The sequence below is a fragment of the Acomys russatus genome, chromosome 11 (genome assembly GCF_903995435.1).
Source record: "Acomys russatus chromosome 11, mAcoRus1.1, whole genome shotgun sequence".
Lineage (NCBI taxonomy): Eukaryota > Metazoa > Chordata > Mammalia > Rodentia > Muridae > Acomys > Acomys russatus.
Window position 1 is genome coordinate 19,134,725 of NC_067147.1, and position 22,320 is coordinate 19,157,044.

At 43.2% G+C, this 22,320-nt stretch overlaps 1 protein-coding gene across 1 annotated transcript in view; it reads left to right on the forward strand.

Moving 5' to 3' along the window:
• Efhc1 (EF-hand domain containing 1) overlaps positions 1-22,320 on the forward strand; it is a 36,173-nt gene extending 13,853 nt beyond the window's left edge. The window contains exons 6-11 of the mRNA XM_051152955.1: positions 4,212-4,432; positions 6,568-6,705; positions 8,669-8,882; positions 9,450-9,619; positions 12,982-12,994; positions 22,104-22,320. Of these exons, the coding sequence (XP_051008912.1) occupies positions 4,212-4,432; positions 6,568-6,705; positions 8,669-8,882; positions 9,450-9,619; positions 12,982-12,994; positions 22,104-22,309 (962 nt within the window). The 3' untranslated portion in view covers positions 22,310-22,320. The remainder of the gene's footprint in view (positions 1-4,211; positions 4,433-6,567; positions 6,706-8,668; positions 8,883-9,449; positions 9,620-12,981; positions 12,995-22,103) is intronic.

A 22,320-nucleotide genomic window follows, 5' to 3' on the forward strand; every position in this document is an offset into this window, starting at 1 on the left:
GCATACCAGAGAACTAGAAAACAAGGAACAAACTAATCCTTAAGTTAGGAGAGAGAGAGAGGAGAGAGAGGAGAGAGAAAGAGAGAATAAACAAAATAGATAAAAAAAAAGAAAAAAAAAAAAAAAAAAAGAAACAAATCCACAAGGATCATTAAAATAGTTTGTTCTCCAAAAAAAAAACCAAACAAAATTGGCAGTCTTGTAGCTGGACTAAGGAAAAGAGAGACTAGGCTCCGAATCATGGATGAGAAGGGAGACGTCACAATAGACACCACAGCAGTGTAGGAGCTCACTACAGGGCCGGAGATCTGACTCAGTGCTTGAGAGTGCACACTGCTCTTGCAGGGGACCCGAGTTAAGTTCTCAGCACCTATGTAGGGGGACTCACAACTGCCTGTATCTCCAGGTCAAGGACCTAAACTCTGGTCTCCACAGACACACATATATGCACATAATCAGGAATAAAATAAATATTTTTGAAGTTTATTACAGATCATTATGTGCCAAAAATTGGATACTCTAGAAGAGATAGGTGGACTTCTATACAACTTTTTCAAGATGGAATCAGTGTAAGAAAAAATATTTAAAAGTGAGCAGACCAATGACAAGCGCCAAGACTGAATTAGCAGTAAATGTCCTTCATTAAAAAACCACATGAGCGTCTCAGGAGTTGCAGAAAATGCATTGTGTAACAGTCAACATCTTTTCCTATAAAAAAAAAGATCATGAAATAAACTTATATTTAGAAGGGATTTGCTTCAATGCAATATAGATCATTTATAAAAACCTGACATTATTCTGAATGTGCAGAAGCTACACTTTGTTCTCTAAAGCATGGCTACTCACTTTTGCCAGTTACAAAAATTAACCCAAAAGAGATTAGTGATGTAAATTCAAGATATAAAACAAACAATGAAAAATGACATAAGAAACCGTATAGAGCAGGATTAAAAAAAAAAAAAAGATCCCCAAAGCAGGAAACAAAAACAAAATTATACAAACGGGATTTATAAAGTTGAAAAGTTCTGTTCCATGAAGGAAACAAAGTGTGAAGAAAGAATATATAGAATGGGGGAAAATTGCAAACTAGATTTCTGCAGGGGGCTATTATTTAAAATACCCACAGAACAAAAGGGTAAATATTCAATAGCAAAAACAAAACAACAACAACAAAAAACCAAACCAAACAAACAAACAGAAAGGCAAACAGCAAGTGACCCAGTTATGAATAGAAAATAGACCTGAATGAAACGTTATCAAAAGGGGCGTACAGGACCAACAAGATAGCTCTGCAGGTAAAGGCACTCGCCGCCATGCCTGTCAAGTTGAATCTTGTCCCTGAGACACACATGGAAGAAGTAGTGAACTGACTCCTGCAAGTTATTTTTTGACCTCTATTAATTTGCCATGACATGTCCTCCCCAAATAAATAAATAAATAAATAAATGCATTTTTAAAAAGACACTTGGCCAATAGTTAGATAAATGAGTGTTCAAAATTAGTAATCATCAGAAAATTTGAGCTCAAAACTGTAATAAGATATTACCTCAAAAAAAAAAAAAAAAAAAAAGATATTACCTCACTCCAATAAGAGTGCTTTGTTGAGGGCTGGAGAGATGGTTCAGCAGTTAAGAGGACCTGGGTTCAATTCCCAGCACCCCATAATAGCAACTCACAGCCATCAGTAATTCCATTTACAAGGTCCTGGTGGGAATAAAAATAATACAACCATTATGTAAAATAGAATGGAGATTCCTCCAAAAGATTAAAGTTGGAACATCCATCAATCCTCTGTGTGTCTGTGTGTGTATGTGTGCGCGCTCAGAGAAAGTGAAATTGGTATGTATAAGAAAGTATCCGTACGTGTATGTTTAATGCAATACAATTCATAGTGTCTAAGAAATAGAAACAATCTAAGTGTTCATCAACTATGGCTTGGACAAAGGAAAATGTGGTACATGCACAATAAGATACTGGTCATCCTTACAAAGAATGAAACATGCCATACGTCCCAACATGGATAGAAAGCTGGAGGTCATTTTGTTGAGTGACGTAAACCAATCACAGAAAGATAAGTGCCACATGATCTCACTCGTGCATAGAGTGGGAAGTTGCTCTTGCTTGGGGCTCAGTGGCACACACCCGCAATTTACAGTACTTGGGAGGCTGAGGCAGGATAGCCACTAATTCAAAGACAGTCTGGCCTTCATAGTGAGACCATGCCTTAAAACAAAAAGAAAATAACAAGAACAATGATCTCACAGAAGTTGGGCATCAAATGGTAATTATGCTAGAGAGATGGCTCAGTCTGCTCCCCCCACCCCTGAGACAGGGTTCCTCTGTGTAATCTCGGCTGTCCTAGACTAGCATTGTAGACCAGGCTGGCCTCGAACTCACAGAGATCCTCCTGCCTCTGCCTCCTGAGTGCTGGGGATAAAGGCGTGCGCCACCACCGCCCAGTGAGATGGCTCCTTCTATAGTGTGTCTGTTATGTAAGCATTAGAATCCACTTTAGGATCCCTAGCACCACACAAAACTCTGGTGGAAGCAACAGCTTATTCCATCTGTATCCTCAGGGCTGGGCAGCCTGGTTAGTGATCTCCAGGTTCAGTGAGAGACCATTCTCAAACAGAGGAGACGAGAGCAGTCAAGAAAGATACCTAATGTTGACTCTTTCCTACCCTCGCACCTAGGTGGTGCACACACACATGAATGTGCACCTACAAGCGTGTATGCAAATATTTACACCTACATAACACACACACACACGAACAGAGAAATGGAGAGGAGAGATGGGAAGAAATTGGCTAGTACTACCGCACACCAAAATATGGCTGTAGATCACAGATACACATTGTATGTTGCAGCTAGGACAGCCACACCAGGCCGTGCCTGTGCAAACCCACAGGAAGCTGAGGCTACAAAAACAAGGAAGCTTGTGTGACATAATAAGACTCTGTCTCAAACAGGACAAGATAAAACAAAACAAAAAATGAAAGCCAAGAGATTTAGAATATATTTTACCATAGAGAAATAAAACATCAACACATTTTTAACCTGATTTAATCACTACACAATATGTACATGTATCAAAACATCACATGGTACCCCATTAATATGTACAGTTTGGGGACGTGTTGAGACAGGGTTTCTCTGTGTAGCCTTGGCTGCCCTGAACTCACTTTGTAGACCAGGCTGGCCTCATATTTACAGAGATCCACCTGCCTCTGCCTCCCGAGTGCTGAGATTAAAGGTATACGCTGCCACACCTGCCTAATATGTACAGTTTTATGTTTTTAGTGGATCTGCTGGAAAACTGAAAGGGCTGCTAAGTGAGCATTTACTTATCAGAACTTGGAAATTCTGTCTTTTCCCCTGATTTCCAATCTGAGTAATTGCCAGTCAGGAGAGCCCTGGCCTGCTTCTGGTTCCACGTGTTTCAGCTCTGTGGTTACAGTTACGTAATGTGGTGCCCCACTAGAATCGAATGGCTTTTGTGATGTTCCTAGAGGTCACACTGCTTTAAATCCATCTGAAATAAGATAACCCTTAGTTCACATAAAACACTGACAAAACTGGGCTTATTCCCAAAATTCAAGATTCATTTAGTATTTGAAGGTGATTCCTACATGAGTGGATTATTGTAATTATCTCATTGTCTGTGATCCTGTCTCATGTGTCTGGCTAAGTCATATTCTTCTCATAGCAGTGGTGACTGTTGGGGGTGGGGGTGGGTAACCCATTATCTGTTATTATTTACTATCTCAGAAAACAGGACATTTTTCTACACAGAGATAGAAGTTGTTTTTGCACAACTAGTTGTGTAACCTCAGTGGTTAGCAGTGCCCTTTGTATACAGGTAGTCTCTAATAATTGTGGGTGGGTGGAATATTGGGTGGTGAGTTGGAACCAAGTGACTTAGATCCCTTTCAAAACCAACTCCCTAATGTACTTTATATGACTAAGTATTAATTTTGTGGGTCTTGGAGGTTTGTGGTGATTGGGCTAGCTGAGTGTAGAAGAGAGACTTTATTTTTAAAAATCTGGCATATTATTTATGTATTCTGTCAAGGATTGAAATGTACAGCCTTGTGACATATCAGTGGGAACTCACCCCTTAACTAGAGCCAGCCCTCAAGAATACACAGCTCTTGAGTCAGGCTTTCTTCTTATGTTTATCCCTTTGCCCTTCTAACCCCATCTCCTATTAGAGAACTTCCCACAGTGTGTGCTGGAGATCTCTGACCAAGAGGTGTTGGAGTGGTACACTGCCAAGGACTTCATTGTGGGTAAGCAACTCACAATCCTCGGGAGGACCTTCTTCATTTACGACTGTGACCCATTCACCCGACAGTTCTACAAAGACAAGTTCGGGATGCCCGATTTACCACGCATCGACGTGAGCAAGAAGGAGCCTCCTCCTGTAAAACAGGTAAAGGAACAGAAGTCTCGAATGTGGTAAGAAAAATATGTAGAAGCTGAAGGGAAGAACTCAACAAAAAAGAAACCACTTCCATGTGATAGAGGCTCACAAAAGAAGAGATGCAAAGAGCCCATCCGCATAGGAAAATGCCCACAGCCTAGCGAGGACCAAAGAAACCAGAGCGACAAGAACGAGGTTTTATAATCCGCTCAGTTTTAAAGATTTTTAGGACCTAGTGTTTGTCTCACACACACAAAAAATGCAATTTTCATATACTCTTGATAGGAAAGCCAGTTAGAATAACCTATCTGAAGTGCTGTTTGTTATTTTAATTCTTTAGAATATTGTTTATCTTTGGTCTACAAATATGCCCTGAGGACTATAAAGGAACACATGTTTTATGCAGGATAAAGAATGAGGTTGACAAAATACACCTATCCATTACTAGTAGAAAATTGTAAGGTGTGTAGAATATAAAGTAAGTGTATGCATATTAATGTGGAAAATGTCCATGGCATGTTTTTAAGTGAATAAATATCCACAGTTCTGTACCTGGCCTCTGCTTAGAATGGCTAAGGAACAGGGGTCGGGATGGCACACAGGGGTCGGGATGGCACACAGGGCTCGGGATGGCACACAGGGGTCAGGATGGCACTGTTTCTCTCTGTGGGAATGGAAAGGTAGAAAGTGGGAGGGTATGGCCGGAGAACTGCCTTCTGATAGTTCTTTGGTAGCTCTAGTTTTTATTTTTAGAGCAGAGCTTGGATTAGTTTTTAAAAATGATTTTAAAATTTTTCCAAGATTTTCTTTTGAAACAGGGTTTCTCTGTATAGCTGTGTCTGTCCTGGTCACTCTGTAGGTAAGGATGGCCTCGACCTCATAGGTCTCCGCCTACCTCAGCCTCCTGAGTGCTGGGATTCAAGGTGTGCATCACCACCACCCAGTTTTCCCCAAGTTTTTAAATTATGTTCAAATCCGTCCAGCATATTACCTTAACTAAAGTACCTAGTTCAATGGTACTAAATCAAAGTGTATTTTCTAAAGCCAAATGGTTTCCCCACTTATTTTAAGTTAATTCGTTTTCCATATCATGAAGGCTTTCTTCTGTTTTGTCTTGTTTTTAATGCTGGTCATCAAACCTGGGATGTTGCACATGGCAGACTGGTCTTCTCCTGCCTAGCTATATCTCTAGCTCTCTCAGACTGCATAGAAGAGGCATTATAGCATTACAATCCAACATTATAATAACACTTACTTGTATATTAGTTTGTATATGTCTCTCAAGTAACCTCTGTGTGTTGAGCGTTAAGGACCCCTTAAAGTGTGGTCTACTGGCCTGTCCCTTTGCTTAACTTGGAAGGACTCCCTGGCACACTGATTGCCAGCCAGGTGCAGGAGTAACTAACTCCCCCAGCTTTTGTTCATTTAGAAATAGCTTGTCTCTCATTTCTGAAGGACAACTTTGCTTTGTACAGAAATCCCGGTCGGGGCGCTTTATTTCTTCTTATATTTTGAATACGTGCCACGGCATGTGTGTGATCAGGGGAGAACTTTGGGAGTTGGTCTTTCCTTCCACTGTGGATTTCAAGGTTCAAATTCAGGCTTTAAGGCTTGTGTACCAAGTGCTTTCCTCTTGCTAAATCACCTGTGGGCAGGCCCTCTTGAAACTTTTTCTTTCTTCTTTTTGTTTTGTTTTTTTAATATTTGTTTAGTCCTTTATTTATACAGTATTCTGCCTGCATGTACACCTGCAGGACAGAAGAGGGCACCAGATCTCATTACAGATGGTTGTGAGCCACCATGTGGTTGCTGGGAATTGAACTCAGAACCTTTGGAAGAACAGACAGTGCTCTTAACCTCTGAGCCACCTCTCCAGCCCTTGAAACTTTTAAGACAGTTTTTAAAGCCATTGTCAAATACACATCCTTTAGATCTTTTTCAGGGATAACATCCGTTTATTTTTTCCCTTTAAATGTGCCAGTTTCCTAGTTCTTTCATATGTCTTGTGATTTTGGGTTGGCCATGAACTTGCAATCCCCGGAAGTTGCATTTGAGTGTTTCTGAGCTGACTTTTAAGAAGACAGTGACCTCTAGTGTAACATTAACACCAATAGCCCTACTTCTTTCTTCTTGTTTCTCTCTAGGAGCTGCCTCCATATAACGGCTATGGGCTGATTGAAGACTCTGCTCAGAATTGTTTTGCTCTCATTCCCAAGGCTCCCAGAAAAGACGTCATTAAAATGCTGGTGAATGACAAGGTGCTCCGCTATCTGGCTGCACTGGTGAGGCGAATGCTGCACACTTGGATGTTTATCTTCTGTCTCAATCCATTGGACAACGGCCATTTTGTCTATAGAGCGACAGTGTCAGAGTCACGTGTTCTCTCCAGCAAACGCTGTATCTGGTAGTCAGCCTTTGGAAAGGTTAGGTAGCACGAAGTGTAGTGCTTCTAAACCAAGACCTAAACTCAATTCCTGACTCCCCTTAAGCCATTGCAAGAGCCATAATATCTCCCTTCTATACCTCCGTTTTGCCTCTGTTAAGCAACTGCAAATTTCTGTAACATATTCGAGTCATTTGTGTACTGACAGACATTTTCAGAGTATATTCCCTGATCAGTAGAAACTATGTCTTACTGATTTTAGCACTTGCTGTGATATCTACATGGATATGTTTTATATTAAGTATAAGAAGTTAATTATACTAGATTAATAGACACTGCCTTTTGACAGTTTTAGAAATTATTTTCTATGTATGAGGGAGAAGGAAACAAAAATGGCTATAGGGTAGCTAATATTGGAGCTGTGAGTGAGTTCAATGCCTTTGAGCCCTGGACTGGCTGAAGTCCTGTCCCATACTTCCCAGACCCCTAAGTATTGATCACGGTGGTGGTTTGAATGGGATGCTCCCAGTAAGTCACAAACACTTGGTCCCTAGTTGCTGGCACCATTGGAGGAAGCTTTGGAGGTATGGTCTTGCTGAAGGAAGTGTGTCACAGCAGGGTGGAGAGGGGGCTTTGGAGTTCAAATGCAACTTGCCTCCTGCCTGTGATTAGAGGTGAGATCCCTCAGCAGCTGTCCTCTCTACCTCTGCTCCATCACCATAGGACTGTGAGCCCAAAACAAACTCTCATGTAAGTTGCCTTGTTCATGGTGTTTTATCCCAGCAACAGAGAGGAAATACAATCACCCTATGGGAGGGACACAGCTCTGGACGTACAAATAGTTCACTGGAATAGCGGAGTTCTTGGACTGTCCAGCAGTGAACCTCATGACAAATAGGCGATCCCAGATGTTGACCCATTCCTGGCCCTGAGGCTCAAGGCTGCAAAGACTTCTTAGTTGATGAAGTCTGCAAGGGTGGAGCTGTTTTCCCTGTATGTTTTTCTGCCTAAGTTGAGACTCTTCCCACCTGTACTTTTTGGATTTCCAACATCCAGCCTTCCAGCTCTCCACAACTGCTAATTGGAGTTGTCTCTCCCCTTAGCGCTGTGGCAAGCTGACTCAGGCCCCATACTTGTGTCTGTTCCCTGTTCTCCCTGTTATTTTGGTTTCGTTTTGGTTTTTGGAAACAAGAGTTTCTTTTTGAAGCCTTGGTTGTCCTAGAACTAGCTCTGTAGACCAGCTTGGTCTCAGACTCACAGAGATCCACCTCCCTCTGCCTCCCAAGTGCTGGGATGGAAGGCATGCGCCACCACAGTCAAGTTTTAATACAAGATACTCGGATTTGTGCCCAGCGTTTTCCCTCTGAGCTGGGGACTCCTCTGTACTTTATTTGAGCCTTGTGAGTTAGGTGTGTGGGCCTGTCAGGCTGCTTGGCTTACCTTCTGAGTGAGACTTCTCCCACTGCTGGGGCGCTATGTGACTGCGGCTGTGCTCAGCCTGGTTTCTTCCTGTGCTGTGTCCTGATTCTCTTCTGTACCCCATCACCCCCTTTGTGAGTTGCCAAAGCACTTCCTGTCTTTGAACTCTCAAGTCAACATTTGAAAGCCAGAGGTTCTTAATAGAAGCCCCTGGTTTTCTTTTTAGCTTGCAAAACCAGAAGATCTACCAACATTGGGTCTACACTCCCACAAGGAAGCAATCAACTAGAGTTAAGATGGCCTCACTGGCGAGGCCTTCCCTCGATGAAGACTGTCTGTCCCAGTCTCAACACATGCATGTTTATATGAATCCTACTTGGTTTCATTTGAGGGTTTCTATAAAGATCATGGGCCTTGATCTTCTCCTTTCCTCATCTTTCTAGGAATCACCTATCCCAGAAGACAAAGACCGTCGATTTGTCTTCTCCTATTTTCTGGCCACTGATATGATCAGTATCTTTGAGCCTCCTGTTCGAAATTCTGGTATCCTCGGAGGCAAATTCCTGGGCAGGACTAAAGTTGTTAAACCATTCTCTCCAGTTGACAACCCCATCTACTATGCACCAAGTGACTTCTACATCGGTGCGGTGATTGAGGGTAAGCCTAAATATGGCTCAGTTTCCAGTTAGCTTAGAAAACGGATTCATCACAGCTGTGACTTAATGCATTCTTAAGCCATATAAGAGGTATTTGGCTGTGTTCTAAGATGATGCTAATATGACTGTATTCATGCTATCACTTCTTAATCTCCTTGCTTATCAATGAAACTGTAAGTTGACAGCACTTGTTGATACTACATTGGCTCCATTTATTAGACGTTAATCCAAGGAAATCACTGTATACAGCTGTTCAAAATTTATTAGTCTGGCTGGATGTAGTGGTGCACACCTTTAATCCAAGAACTTGGGAGACAGAAACAGGTGGATCTTTGTGAGTTCAAGGCCAACCTGGTCTATATGGTGAGTTCCAGGACAGCCAGGGCTTTGTAGGGAGACCTTGTATAACAAAACAAAACAAAACAAAGCACAAACCCATTCACTCGTCTGGGTCACAACTGCTCACCTGTGGATTTATTGCTAGGATAACATTATTGTAACATTATTATGCTGCTGATTGCATCAGAGAAACAAAGCTGAAATAAGTGTGGTGCTACTCTCTCCTCAGTGTTCAGTCATCGGTTCGTCATCCTCGATACAGATGAGTATGTTTTAAAGTACATGGAGAGCAATGCATCCCAGTACTCCCCAGAAGCCCTCGCCTCGATCCAGAACCGTATCCGAAAGCAGGATGCTCCTGCACCAGAACCAGAACCAGAACCAGAACCAGAAAAGTATGTCTGATTGGGTCAGGATTTGACGTGGACAGGATACTTAGAGAGCAACTCCTCTTTGCGTGTGTTGTATGTGCACATGGTATATGTGCACGTGCTTGTTCTCCCGTGTGCAGAGGCCAGAGGAGAACATTAAGTGTCCTGTTCTATCACCCTCTGTCTTATTTTTCGAGGCAGAGTCTCTCAGTGTATCTGGATCTATGCTGGTGGCTCTGCTCCCACAGCACTGAGCTGATCTGCAGCCACACCCATTGTTTCATTTTTCTGTAGGTTCTGAGACCTGAGCTCCTCAGCCCCACAGGCTCACACAGCAAGCACTCGGACCCACTGAGCCATCTCTGCAGCCCCCTTGAAACTAATTCTTGTCCAGATAAATGACCAGATAATCATGTTTTAGAGTTCAATTTTCCTTTACCAGATAGAAATTGTTGGGCAGACATGCAAGGTTTTTTTTTTGTTTTTGTTTTTTTGTTTGTTTAGTCTCCACATAGTAACTACTATCTTAGAAATTTTCCAGTTTTTAATCCTTGTAGCAAAAAATTATTGACTGAAAGCCTGTCAAGTCTGCTTTAGATGTTATCACTAGGCTGCTGGTCTTATCAGTAAACAAAACATTTCCAAAATTGCTGTCTTTCTGCACTGACCTAAACAGGACTTGCTAGAGAGCAGCACAAATTTATCATACAGTACAATCTATGATAAATACCATCCAAAAATAAAGAAAATGTAGGTGGCAGGCATTCGTGGAGGTTGGCAGTGGTTTGTACTTGCTTGGCAGAAGGGGAGGCACCTTGGAGGGCAACACAGAGCAAACCCTTGGGGGAAGGGAGAGCTCTGGGTAGACGTGTAGAGCTTTGCAAGCTGTGGGACTGGTGAGCACCAAGGCCTGCCAGGGAGCATGCTCAGCCTAGCATGCTCCAGTGACTGGCAAGAGATATGCATACCAATGAGAGTGGCTGGGATGAGTGAGTGAGATCAGAAGGGGTAAATGCTGAAATTAAAAAAAAATTAAGAAGTAAAAAAAAAAAAAAAAAAGAAAGAAAGAAAGAAAAAAAAGATTAACAAGGAGCTAGATTGCATAAGATCCACTGGGTAACAAAGCAACAGCCTACAGACTGGGAAAAGATCTTTACCAACCCTACATCTGACAAAGGTCTAAATATCCAAAATATATAAAGAACTCAAGAAATTAAACACTAGCAAACCAAATAACCCAATTGAGAAATGGGGATCAGAATTCTCAACAGAGGAATATCGAATGGCTGAAAAACACTTAAAGAAATGCTCAACCTCCTTAGTCATCAGGGAAATGCAAATCAAAACAACTCTGAGATTCCATCTTACTCCCATCAGAATGGCTAAAATCAAAAATTCAAGCAGACACCACATGCTGGCGAGGATGTGGGGAGAGAGGGACACTCCTTCGTTGCTGGTGGGAATGCAAACTAGTACAGCCACTTTGGAAATCTATCTGGCGCTATCTCAGAAAACTGGGAATAGGGCTTTCTCAAGACCCAGCTATTCTACTCCTTAGAATATACCCAGAATATGCTCCAGCATACAACAGGGACATATGCTCAACCATTTCATAGCAGCCTTAGTCATAACAGCCAGAACATGGAAACAGCCTAAGTGTTCCTCAGTAGAAGAATGGATAAAGAAACTGTGGTACATTTACACTATGGAATACTACTCAGCTATTAAAAACAAGAAATTCCAGAAATTTGTGGACAAATGGATGAAACTAGAAAAGATAATAATGAGTGAGTTAACCCAGAAGCAGAAAGAGTCAAATGGTATATACTCATAATTGGACACTAGCCCAAGGGGCATGTCCCATGAAAGTCTTCACTTACCAGGAAGTTGGGATAGATGTGAGGACATCCTATTGGGACTCTAGGTGAGAGAAGTATGGGAGAATGGGCAAATGGAAGGATCCAGAGGGTCCTAGAAACCTACAAGAAAAACATTATGATGGGTGGATCTGGGCCCAGGGGTCCTGCTCAAACTATGGCACCAACCAAGGACAATACGTGCAGTAAACTTCAAACCTCTACCCAGATTTAGCCAATGGACAGGACATTCTCCACAGTTGAGTGGAGAGTGGGGTATGACTTTCACACAAACTCTGGTGCCTCATATTTGACCACGTCCCCTTGATGGGGAGGCTGGTGGCACTCAGAGGAAGGATAACAGGCTATCAAGAAGAGACTTGATACCCTATGATCATATAGAGGGGCAGGAGGTCCCCCTCAGTCACAGACATAGGGGAGGAGAATAAGGTGAAAATGGGAGGGAGGGAGGAATGGGAGGATACAAGGGATGGGATAACAATTGAGATATAATATGAATAAATTAATTTTGAAAAGTTAAAAAAAAAAAAATCCACTGGGTATTTGGGAAGATACCAGCTTTTCTCAGAATGAAGCAGAGATGCATTGGGACTTTCTGAGTAGAAGAAAAGCACGGTTTTGACATATGCTTTTAAAGGACTACCCTGTCTGCAGGCATGGTGGCCAGAGCAGGAGACACACCTGCAACCTCCCCGAGCAGTGCCACCATCTGGGGACCAAGTGATTAAATACATGAGCCTAATGGAAACTCTACAAGAACAGTGGAGAACTGTCAGGGTTCTCTACAGGAACAGGACTTAGAGAATGGAGAGGGGGGAAGGAACAGATGGAGGGAGGGAGGGAGGGAGGGGAAGGGAGGAGGGACGGAGGGATGGGGGAGGGAGGGAGGGAGGGAGGGGAAGGGTGGAGGGAGGGAAGGGGGTAAGGAGGGAGGGAGGGAAGGGGGAGGGAAGAGGGCGAGGAGGGAGAAGGCATTTATTAGAATGGCTTACATAGTCCAGCAGTGACTGTCTATCGACAGAAGGTTCAATAATCCAGTAATTGTTCAGTCCATGAGGCTAGCTGTCTTGGCCTGTCTTCAGTATACACCAGAATCCCAAAGAACTAGGCTGTAATGCCAGTGAAGCAATAGACCTGCCACTGAGAGAGAAGTCAGGCAAGCCAAGATGGCAAGCTTCCCTTTTCCAAGTCCTTTATGTAAGATGTAAGCAGAAGGTGTGGCCCAGATTAAAAGTCAATACCGCCTCAAAAGATCCAGATTAATTGCCAGGTGGTGGCAGCACACACCTGTAATCCCAGCACTGGAAGGCAGAGGGAGGCAGATTTCTGAGTTCAGGCCAGCTTGGTCTAGAGAGTGAGTTTTAGGACAGATGAGGCTACACAGAGAAACCCTGTCTTTAAAATTAACAAAAACAAACAAACAAAAATCTTGGGAGGCGGCACACACCTATAACCTATAATCCCAGCACTCAGGAAGGCAGTGTCAGGCAGATCTCTATGAGTTCGAGACCAGCCTGGTCTGCAGAGTGAGTCCAGGATAGCCAAAGCTACACAGCGAAACCCTACCTCAAAACAAACATACAAAAAAATCCAGATTAAAACTTGTCTTCCCACTTCAAATGATTTAAGTAAATAATCTGTTGTATTCAGATGCTTGGGTTTTAGTTAATTCCAAATGCTGTCAAGTTGTCAACCAAGAACGGCTGTTGTCACAGGGACATTCAAACCACAGTAGGATCTAAAGAGTTTTTAATCTGTTTATACAAAGCATATTAGAGCCAGGTGTGGTGGTGCATGCCTTTAATCCCAGCACTTGGGAGGCAGAGAGAGAGGCAGAGGACAGGCAGAGATCAGTGAGTTCGACGCCAGCCTGGTCTACAAAGAGAGTTCCAGGACAGCCGTGGCTACACAGAGAATCCCTGTCTTGAAACAAACAAACAAACAAACAAAAAAACATAGTAGAAATTATAACTGAAAATATAAAACTACTTATTTTTAAAATATAACAACAAAGGTAACTTGGTGTTTTGTCTTTGTTTTTGAGACAGGGTTGCATGTGCGTGCATTCCTGGCTAGCCTTGAAATACATATGTAGCTGAGGCTGACTTAGAATTAGGATCCTCCTGCCTCTACCTCCTGATTTTATGTGGTGCGTGGGATCCAGGGCCTCACACGTTAGTCAAGCACACTATGAACTGATCCACAGTAAGAGAAAAGTCTTTGCCAAAACTGTTTTCTGTTTTTCAAATAAAAGCACATATTCGGAAGAATTACATTTTACTTTTTTGAGACTATCTTTAATGTCTGGCTCTCTTAAGAGGAAATAGTTAAATTTTTAATGCTTTTAAGTTTAGCCTGAAAAACATCATTTATTGTATAATATTTGGGAAAATACTTGTATGCTTGTGAGAAAAGAGGAGTGAAGAGATAAATAGTAGCAGCACTGTTGCTTTTCACCATATAGAACCTTCTTTACAAGGGTCTTATGAGCTCCCAGGCGTCCAGGAATTGTTCTCTGAAACTTTGATCTTGGTGACAGGAAGTCAGAACCTGTGGGAATAGGCACAGGTGGACAGGTAAATGTGGCTGGCAAGCCCTTCTAATTGTGTTAGTGCGGGGTATAGTAGGAACTGGAATTTGTGAAGTGTTTTATTTTATTGAATATATAGGATATATGTTGAGCCTAAAGAAAGCACCAAATTAAGATACAGTGTTATTTTATTCATATATATGTATGTATAACCAAATGCATCTTAATTCTAGAAATGTGAAATGTGGAGGAAATTTTTGTGTCACTCAAACACCTGATGTGGGGCCCAAGGAGTTCTCCCCAGGGACCTCTGCTCAGGGGCAGACAGAGCCTCACACTGATGGGATGAAAATGTAGGCGAGTCAGTTTGAAGCCAAGTTGAGATTTGTTTATAAAAAGAGAAATTTTAATATGTATTTAAGCAAAGGCATGGATGACGGACAGAAAGAGGGATGAAAGAAGAGAGAAAGAGGAGAGTAGGTGGGAAGGCAAGGGAGGGAGGAGAGAGGGAAGAGAAGGAAAAGGGGAGGGAGAAGTGGAGAGGGAGGGAGAGCGATGAGAGGGGAGAAGGGGGAAAAGTGAGGAGAGAAGAGAGAGAGATTTGAAAAAAGGACTGTTATAAGTACCCTAGGGAGGACTCAGGCATCTGTAGGGGGAACCCTATGTCAGTATATCTATAACAGTGTATACATCTGATTTTGTTGGCTACTGAAAACGCAAAGGATTTGAAAGATTAAATAAAAACAAGTTGGCATAATTATTTTCTCTAAAGAGCTCTCCTTGCCAGACTTTAGGGAAGAGGCCTGTGGCCCTAGCTACCCGTGGCTTCAAGGCATGCCTGAAGAACTTCATAAATCCATGTCTCAAAAACAAAGTAAAATGGGGCTGGAGATGTAGCTCACAGATAGAGCACTCACCTAGCATGTGTGAGGTCTGCCGTTTAATCTCCAGTACTGCAGAAAGAAGTAGATAAATAAATAAATAAGCAAATAGATCTCTATTAAACGAGGTTATAAAGTAGTTTACGAGGTGCATTATAAATGCTTAAAGAAAAAAAAAGGAGCTCTGGTTGAAACCACAGGCCCAGAAAGGCCAAAGGGATTCTTACTGTACCATAGGTCACACAGAGCCAAGGCACGTGTCTTGATTATAAGCCTGTTCCGTACCTTGTGTGTGAGATTTTTCCCAAAACTGGGACTTTAATCCTTTGCAGGTGACTTGGTGCCATTCAGTGAGAGGCGTAGTGCAGGTGCCAGGGGGTGAGATCTGTGAGAACTGTAGGAGCGTGGCTGTCTAGGGAAGAGGAGGCTGCAGGGTGAGGACTAGGGCCCACTTGGTATGCACGGCCACTGCGTTCAATTCAACTACTTCTCAAAAGGGTCCCCTTCTATTCTCCTGTGTCTGTGCAAATATCAGCAAAGCCTGGGAGCTATCTGCTTAAGCACGCTACCAGCAAAATCCTACGTTATATTTGGTAGTGAGGGGAAGATGCACTTGGGGCTCTGAGACCTCTAAATCAATAAAAGTAAGGGGGAGGCGGGCTTTGATTAAGAAGGCTGCTGTCATCCTTGTTTTGATCCTCCTCGAGTCTCCCAGTTCTTCTCTGTGAGAGGAAATGCTTGAAGATGACGTAAGTCCTCCTGTTGTGTCCTACTCCGCGTCCTCAAGCCCTTCCAGCTTTGGCTCTTTATCTTTCCCAGTCTGTAACAAAGCCAACACTAGGAAGTGCTCACCCTCCATCCGTCTGGTCATCTTAAGACACGTCCAAGAATTGTCAGGCCTGGCTGTGTTGTATATAGCAGGTAACAATCCCAAGAGGGTGGATTTGGGAACAGCTAGCCATTGTTTTCTCTGGATCAGAAAATTAGCATACAACATAGGAGACTGAATACTGATTTCACCTTGAAGTTCTGTTAGGGAGTCTGGGATCTCTTTTGCAACTAAAAAAATTAACTTATATGTATGGCTGTTTTGCCTGCATATATGTCTGTGCACCGTGTGCTTGCCTGGTGCCCAATAAAGCCCAGAATAAGGCACGGGGTCCCGTAGGAATAGAGTCATAGATGGTTGGGAGCCATTATGTGGAGATCAGAAATGAGCCTGGAGCCTCCGAAAGAGCAGCCAGTGCTCTTAACCACAGAGCCATCTCTCCAGGCCTTTCTCTGTAATTTTGTGAACTCAGATTTAAGGATTAAAAACATGTATATGGCTCATAAGCCCACCTTGTGCACAAGCCTGCCCGTATGACCAGCACGAACACACATCTGCACATAGACTGCGTCGTCCTTTATTTAGCATGTACATTGGTGCCCTTCAGCTTCAGGGATGGGGTGGGGGGGGGGGTGGGGTGGGGGTGGGTGTCCTGTTCTGCTCAGTGAGTCTTGCAGCCCTTCCTCTCTCACTTGGAGATGTTCCAGGTAGTGGCTTTTTTATCTTCCCATTGTCTTCCAAGTCCCCAGTCTTTGATGCTCACCTTACAATTCAAATGTGAAATCAAGGACTCAAAGGTGGCTCAGCAATGAGGCGACAGCCGGAGTTCCACTAGTCCAGTTCAGTTTGCAGCACACTCTGACTCCCGATTATCCTTAACTCCAGTTACGTTGGAGCTGCTGTTCTCTCCTGACCTCCATGAGTACCAGACACGCATGTGGTACACATACAAAATACTCATCTGCATTAAATAGGTAAGCCCCCCACCTACACACACACACACACACACACACACACACACACACACACACACACACACACACACACACCTACCTGCTCCCCCACAAAAGCCAAATGTAAGGTAAAGCAGTGTGGCACTTCTGCAGTTCCCATCTTTACTTCAGAATGTCCATGTCATCATCCCTGTCACCTTCTCTAAAGGCAAGGCTACTACTCGGCATCTGAGACCCTTTGCTCCACGACTGCTTGAGAATCCAACCCTCTTCACGAATTGCTTTCTTGAAGGTTGTTGATGGTTTTCAAATATAGCGGTCTCAGCCAGGCTGTGGCAGGGCATGCCTTTGATGCCAGCACTCTGGAGGCAGAGGCAGGTGGATTTCTGAGTTTGAGGCCAGCCTGACCTACAGAGCAAGTTCCAGGACAGCCAGGGCTACACAGAGAAATCTGGTCTTGTCTCAAAAAAAAAAAAAAAAAAAAAGGAAAGAAAGAAAATAAAAAGGAAATAGCAATGAGTAAATAAATAAATGAAGCTAAACAGTTAAAAACAGTCTCACTCCAGCCGGGTGTGGTGGCACATGCTGTAATTCCAGCACTTGCCTGTAATCCCAGCACTTGGTGAGTTCAAGGCCAGCCTGGTCTACAAAGAGAGTTCCAAGACAGCCAGAGCTGTTACACAGAGGAACCGTTTCTGGGGGGCGGGGAGGGGGGAGAAGGGGCAGGAAAGTCTCACTCATTAGTTCAGCAGGTATTTCAGCTCACAGCCTGCATTGGGCCTTACATTAGTACTAGCTTATGCACATATGTGAAACAATAGGGGCTTGTGACCTAGAGCAGAGCCTGGTAAGCATTTTGTTTGTAGAGACTTGGTTGCTGAGTGATTCGGTCAGAGCATCTCTTGGGAAAACCCAACCCCACCCTTCTAATATAAAATCAGCCACCAACTAAGGCAAATGAATAGGAGTGGGTGTGTTCCATTAGATCTTCCTGAATAAAGAGCAGTCTTCAGCTAGATTTGGCTGGTTCCAGTTTCCAGACCCCTCCCCATCCTGTCCCAGTTAGTTAGTTTGGTGTGCATACAGTATTAATTATCTTTCACCATCTTCCTTTGAAACCTCTCCTTTGATCTGGAGAGGCAAGAGCCTGGCGTCCCCCTCTGAGAGCCTGCCAGGCACATCTTCTTCCGATTTAGAGCACCCAGGTTGCTGTTTCTCAAGATCCTGGGTTTGCTCTCTTGTTTGCCTCCTCTAAACTCTCTGCATGGTACACAGTGTGGGAGTTGCTCTCTGTCCTAGCCACTCTCCCAAACTGAATGGCTATTTGTCTGTTTCTGGTGTCTTTAGAAATGCTGGTTACAACTGAAAAGCCGTTTGTCACTTCCTCTCCCAGCACACCTGCTCTTCCCGTCTTTATTTCTGCTTATTCTCTTCTCGGGTGAAATAACGAGCTGTGGTGACAGGTGAGTCACCTGCACATGGTAGCGAGGGGGTTGTCCACGCAGGCTAGCCCCACCCTTTCTCTCCTTGACAGGAACCTTGTAGATACACACCCCAGCCTCTTAGATCTTACGCCAGGTCCAATAAGCTGCTGCGTTCTTTGGTCTGATTCTACACTACCCTTTGCTCCGGATTTCCCCTTTTCATTCTCACCACTTCTTGATTTATGGCAGGCTGTCGATGAGAGTTGTATTTGCATGCACTTGTCACCGCCAATGGTAACAGCAGAAACAAGCTCTCCTTGGCTTAGCCCAGAATGCAGTTATTTACCACAAAAGCTGGAGGCAGACAGTTGTTCCTAGCTGGACACAGGAGTTCAAAGTCAGCCTCAGCTATTTAGGAAGTTTGAACCCAACCTGCACTATATGAGATTCTGTGTCACAAACAAAACAGAAAAACAGCCAACCAAACAAAAACTATAATTAAATAATTAAAAATTTAAAAGTCTTTCCCCAAATCTCATACGTACCAAGCTTTTTTAAAATCTCATTGCCTGCCCTATATCACTTCAAACAAATAATAAGAAAAAAAATCAAATATTAAGAAGAGCTCTGGCCCTAAACACATCTCACCTGAAATAAAACCAAACCAAACCAAACCAAAACAAAACAAAACAAAAAAACCAACCAAACTCCCCCCCCCCCCAGAAAAACAAAAACAAAAACAGTTGATGACTTTTTGAGGCAATTTAAATTCATTGTATGTAAAAATATAAACAATAGGAGGATTCAGTTGTAAAAGAAGGGCACTTTAGAGAACTATAAAATAAGCTTGTCTAGGAAAATAATCATTTCAAAATGTCTAAATGATATGCCGATATTCAGAAGAACTTGAGTGTATGTAGAAATTAACTTTGAAATAGGAATCAGGATGTATATATACGTGTGTGTGTGTGTGTGTGTGTGTGTGTGTGTGTGTGTGTTATTTAAAGCCATCTGTGAACAAAAGCAACAAAAACAACTCAGAGAAGCAGCTGGCCTTAGGGAACCCCTGCACCAACTATCCACATGGGCCTTTGGCACCGAGTTAAGCCGTGCTGCCCTTTGCATCCACCTGCATTTCTTCCACATTGCTTGGGCACTTCCTCTGTTAGAAGGGAAATGGGTACCTTGACTCTTTGGGGAAGAGAGAGTTACATTCTTTTCTCTCAAATGATCTGATAACTCTATCTTCAATCATATACATTAAGATATGTGACAGGTAGGACACCTTTTCTTGTGAAAGCATGTGGAAGATGAAGGGTTGAATAGCTGCTGTCACTAAATAGCCCCCTGCCTGTTTACTTACATTTTAGTATATATGAATCAGATAATCATATTCTGCCTCTGTAATAAATGACTCGAGAGAACATTTCTATCCTGTGGAATCTTAGGACATTTTTATTGTTTTTGCCTTGCTAGAAAAGTAATCTCTGTTTAAATTTTAAGGGAGTAATCCAGATATGGTGGCACATGTTTGTAATGCCAGCACCTGGAATCTTTGCCAGGAGGCCTGGGGGTTAAGAGCTAGCCTGGGCTACATAGGGAGACTGTGTCTCAAAAACAAGAACAAAGAAAATGAAACAGAGGGAATAAAGCTTAGGTTATGCAAGTTGAAGTGAGCCCAACTATTTGAAAAGAAAGCTCATAAACCAGAGATAACAACTTCTAATATTTTGTTAATTAATATACATATAAAATGCAATACTTCTTGAATGCTGTTTACTGGCTTTTGCAGTCTATCCTGAATATTTCAGATGTCATAGAATGTTCTATGAAGCACCAAAGTTTAATACTTTGAGTAAACCTTACAGTCACATTTTCCATCCATGCATGTCTATCCTCTGTCTACAAATGACTATCTCTTTCATTTAAAATATTATATTTATTTTTGCATATGTGTAAGTGGGGCGGCTTGCACATGAAAGTGCAGGGCCCACGGAGGTCAGAAGAGGGTGTTGGATCCCCTTGCAGCTAGAGTTACAGATGGTTGTGAGCAGCTGGACACGGGTGCTGGGCACTAAACTCAGGTCAGTATCAAAAGCAGTGTGCATTTCTCCAGGCCCGCGTCTTCTGCTTATTTTTAAACATTTATTTGTATGTCTTTCTTGACTATGTATATGCATCATGTGGGTATCTGGCGCAGAGGCCAGACAAAGGCATTGGATCTGATAGAACTGGTTAGAGATTGTTGTGTGGGTGATGGGAGCAAACCCCAGGTCCTCTGAAAGAGCAAGTGCTCCTAACTTCTGACCCAGCTCGTCACCCACCCCCATATCTTTTACTGTTAAATGTAGTTTCCTTACACAAAAAGCAAATTCAAATATATATGTATATATGTGTATATATGTATATATGTGTGTACATATACATTTTTTCTGTAAGTCTTAGACAAAAGCTAGCACTCTAAACACACTTGTGCCTCAAGCCTCTAACACTACATTTTCTTTCTGAAGCACTGTCAATGGCCATATCACTATTGCATTGCCTCATTAAAGTATACGTTATTTAACATGTTTCGAACAGTCTAGTGGATTATCTTTCCATGCAGTCTATGGTTATTTATCAAGATGTATTATTTGGATCTTTTGAGAGGGCTAGGAGCTGGTCATGGTGGTACACACTTTTAATCCCAGCACTCAGGAGGCAGAGGCAGGCAACCTTTATGAATACGAGGCCATCCTCATCTCCGTAGTCTAAGCCAACTAGGTCTTCATAGTAAGACACTGACTGAAAATAAATAAATAGATAAAAAATAAGTAGGTCTTTGCTAGACTTTTGTCTCTTATTTCCAAACAAGAGATCCTGAATGACCACACACTTTTCACCTTCCTCAGACCCCACAGTGGCAGCTGCAGGTTAAGGGGGATCCAGGGCTGGAGAGATGGCTCAGCAGTAAAGAGAGCTTGGCGTGCAAGCCTGAGGACAGGAGTTCTGACCCAGCATCCCTGAAACAAACTGGGCATCCTGAAACCATCGAGCTCTGGCTCTGAGGGATCAGACACCTTCTTCTGGATGTGTGCACAACCACACACAAATAACACGTTCAGAACCAAAATGAACCAAGAGCTAAGCTCCAAAGAGGAATGACATGTCAGCCCAAGAAAAACAGAGAAAGCATGCCAGAGTTGGGGTTTTGCAGTCATGGAGGGAGCTGGGTTCTAAAACTTGGTGGAGAATGGGAGGAGGCACCAGTTCTGGTCTTGCCTCCGCCCTGGGATCTGGACTACGTCACAGCATCTTCAAGTCCATTTTCTCATCACTGAAAAGCATAAGTGCTTAGTGGGTTTCCGTGAGTGAATTTTGTTCCGAGAGGACTTAGGAATATGATGGAGTCTTTGTTGGCGCTAACTCTCTTCAGTTCTATGACAAGCTCTGTGCTCAGAGGAAGTACAAACTGAGCTGCTCCTTATGGCGGCCGTGTTGTGCAGGAAGGGGCATCCCACTTTCTAACGCTCTGTTAGTAATTGCTCAGTAATGTGAAGCCTAAACTCCTGCCCATCCCCCCCATGCCACCCCCCCCCCCCTCAGAGCAGTGTCTACACTCCCATAGATGGCCTGCCACAAAACTCGCTGAGAATTGAAGGGAGAATGTTAAAACTGTGAGAGCTTCCTGTCGGCATTCCCACGCATAGGCTCTAGGTACACCCACAGCTGGATAAGAATGAGGTAATGTTAGTCTGCAGAAAGAGACAAGCTCTGTGGTGCAGTGATTTAACAGACGGCAAGAAGGAAGACAGCTCAAACACTGTCTCAGACCTGCCCTTACAGTGGGGGAAGGTGGCCCACCAGCAGCTGCCTGTCAGCTCTGTGTTACAACTGTCTTTTGTTGGAAGCTTCCCAGATTTCCCCAGATAACACCTTTGGGTCGCTGAGGTAAGACTGGTCAAGAATGAGTCTATATATCCGATCATTTTCTTCCTTCTCTATAGCCAACAAGCTACGGAGGAACCCAAGGCGCCAGACCTGGACATCCTGATAGACGCCCTCCAGATGCACCTGAAAGACTATTCCTGCAAAGACAACCTCCAGGAAGCGTTTAAAGTACACGACAAGGATGATTCAGGATATGTGGACAAAGAGGTGTTCTTTAAAATCTGCGACACTCTTAACGTCCCAGTCGATGACTCCTTGGTCAAGGAGGTCAGTCTGAATTGTGGTTTGGGCTGACTGGAGAGGCT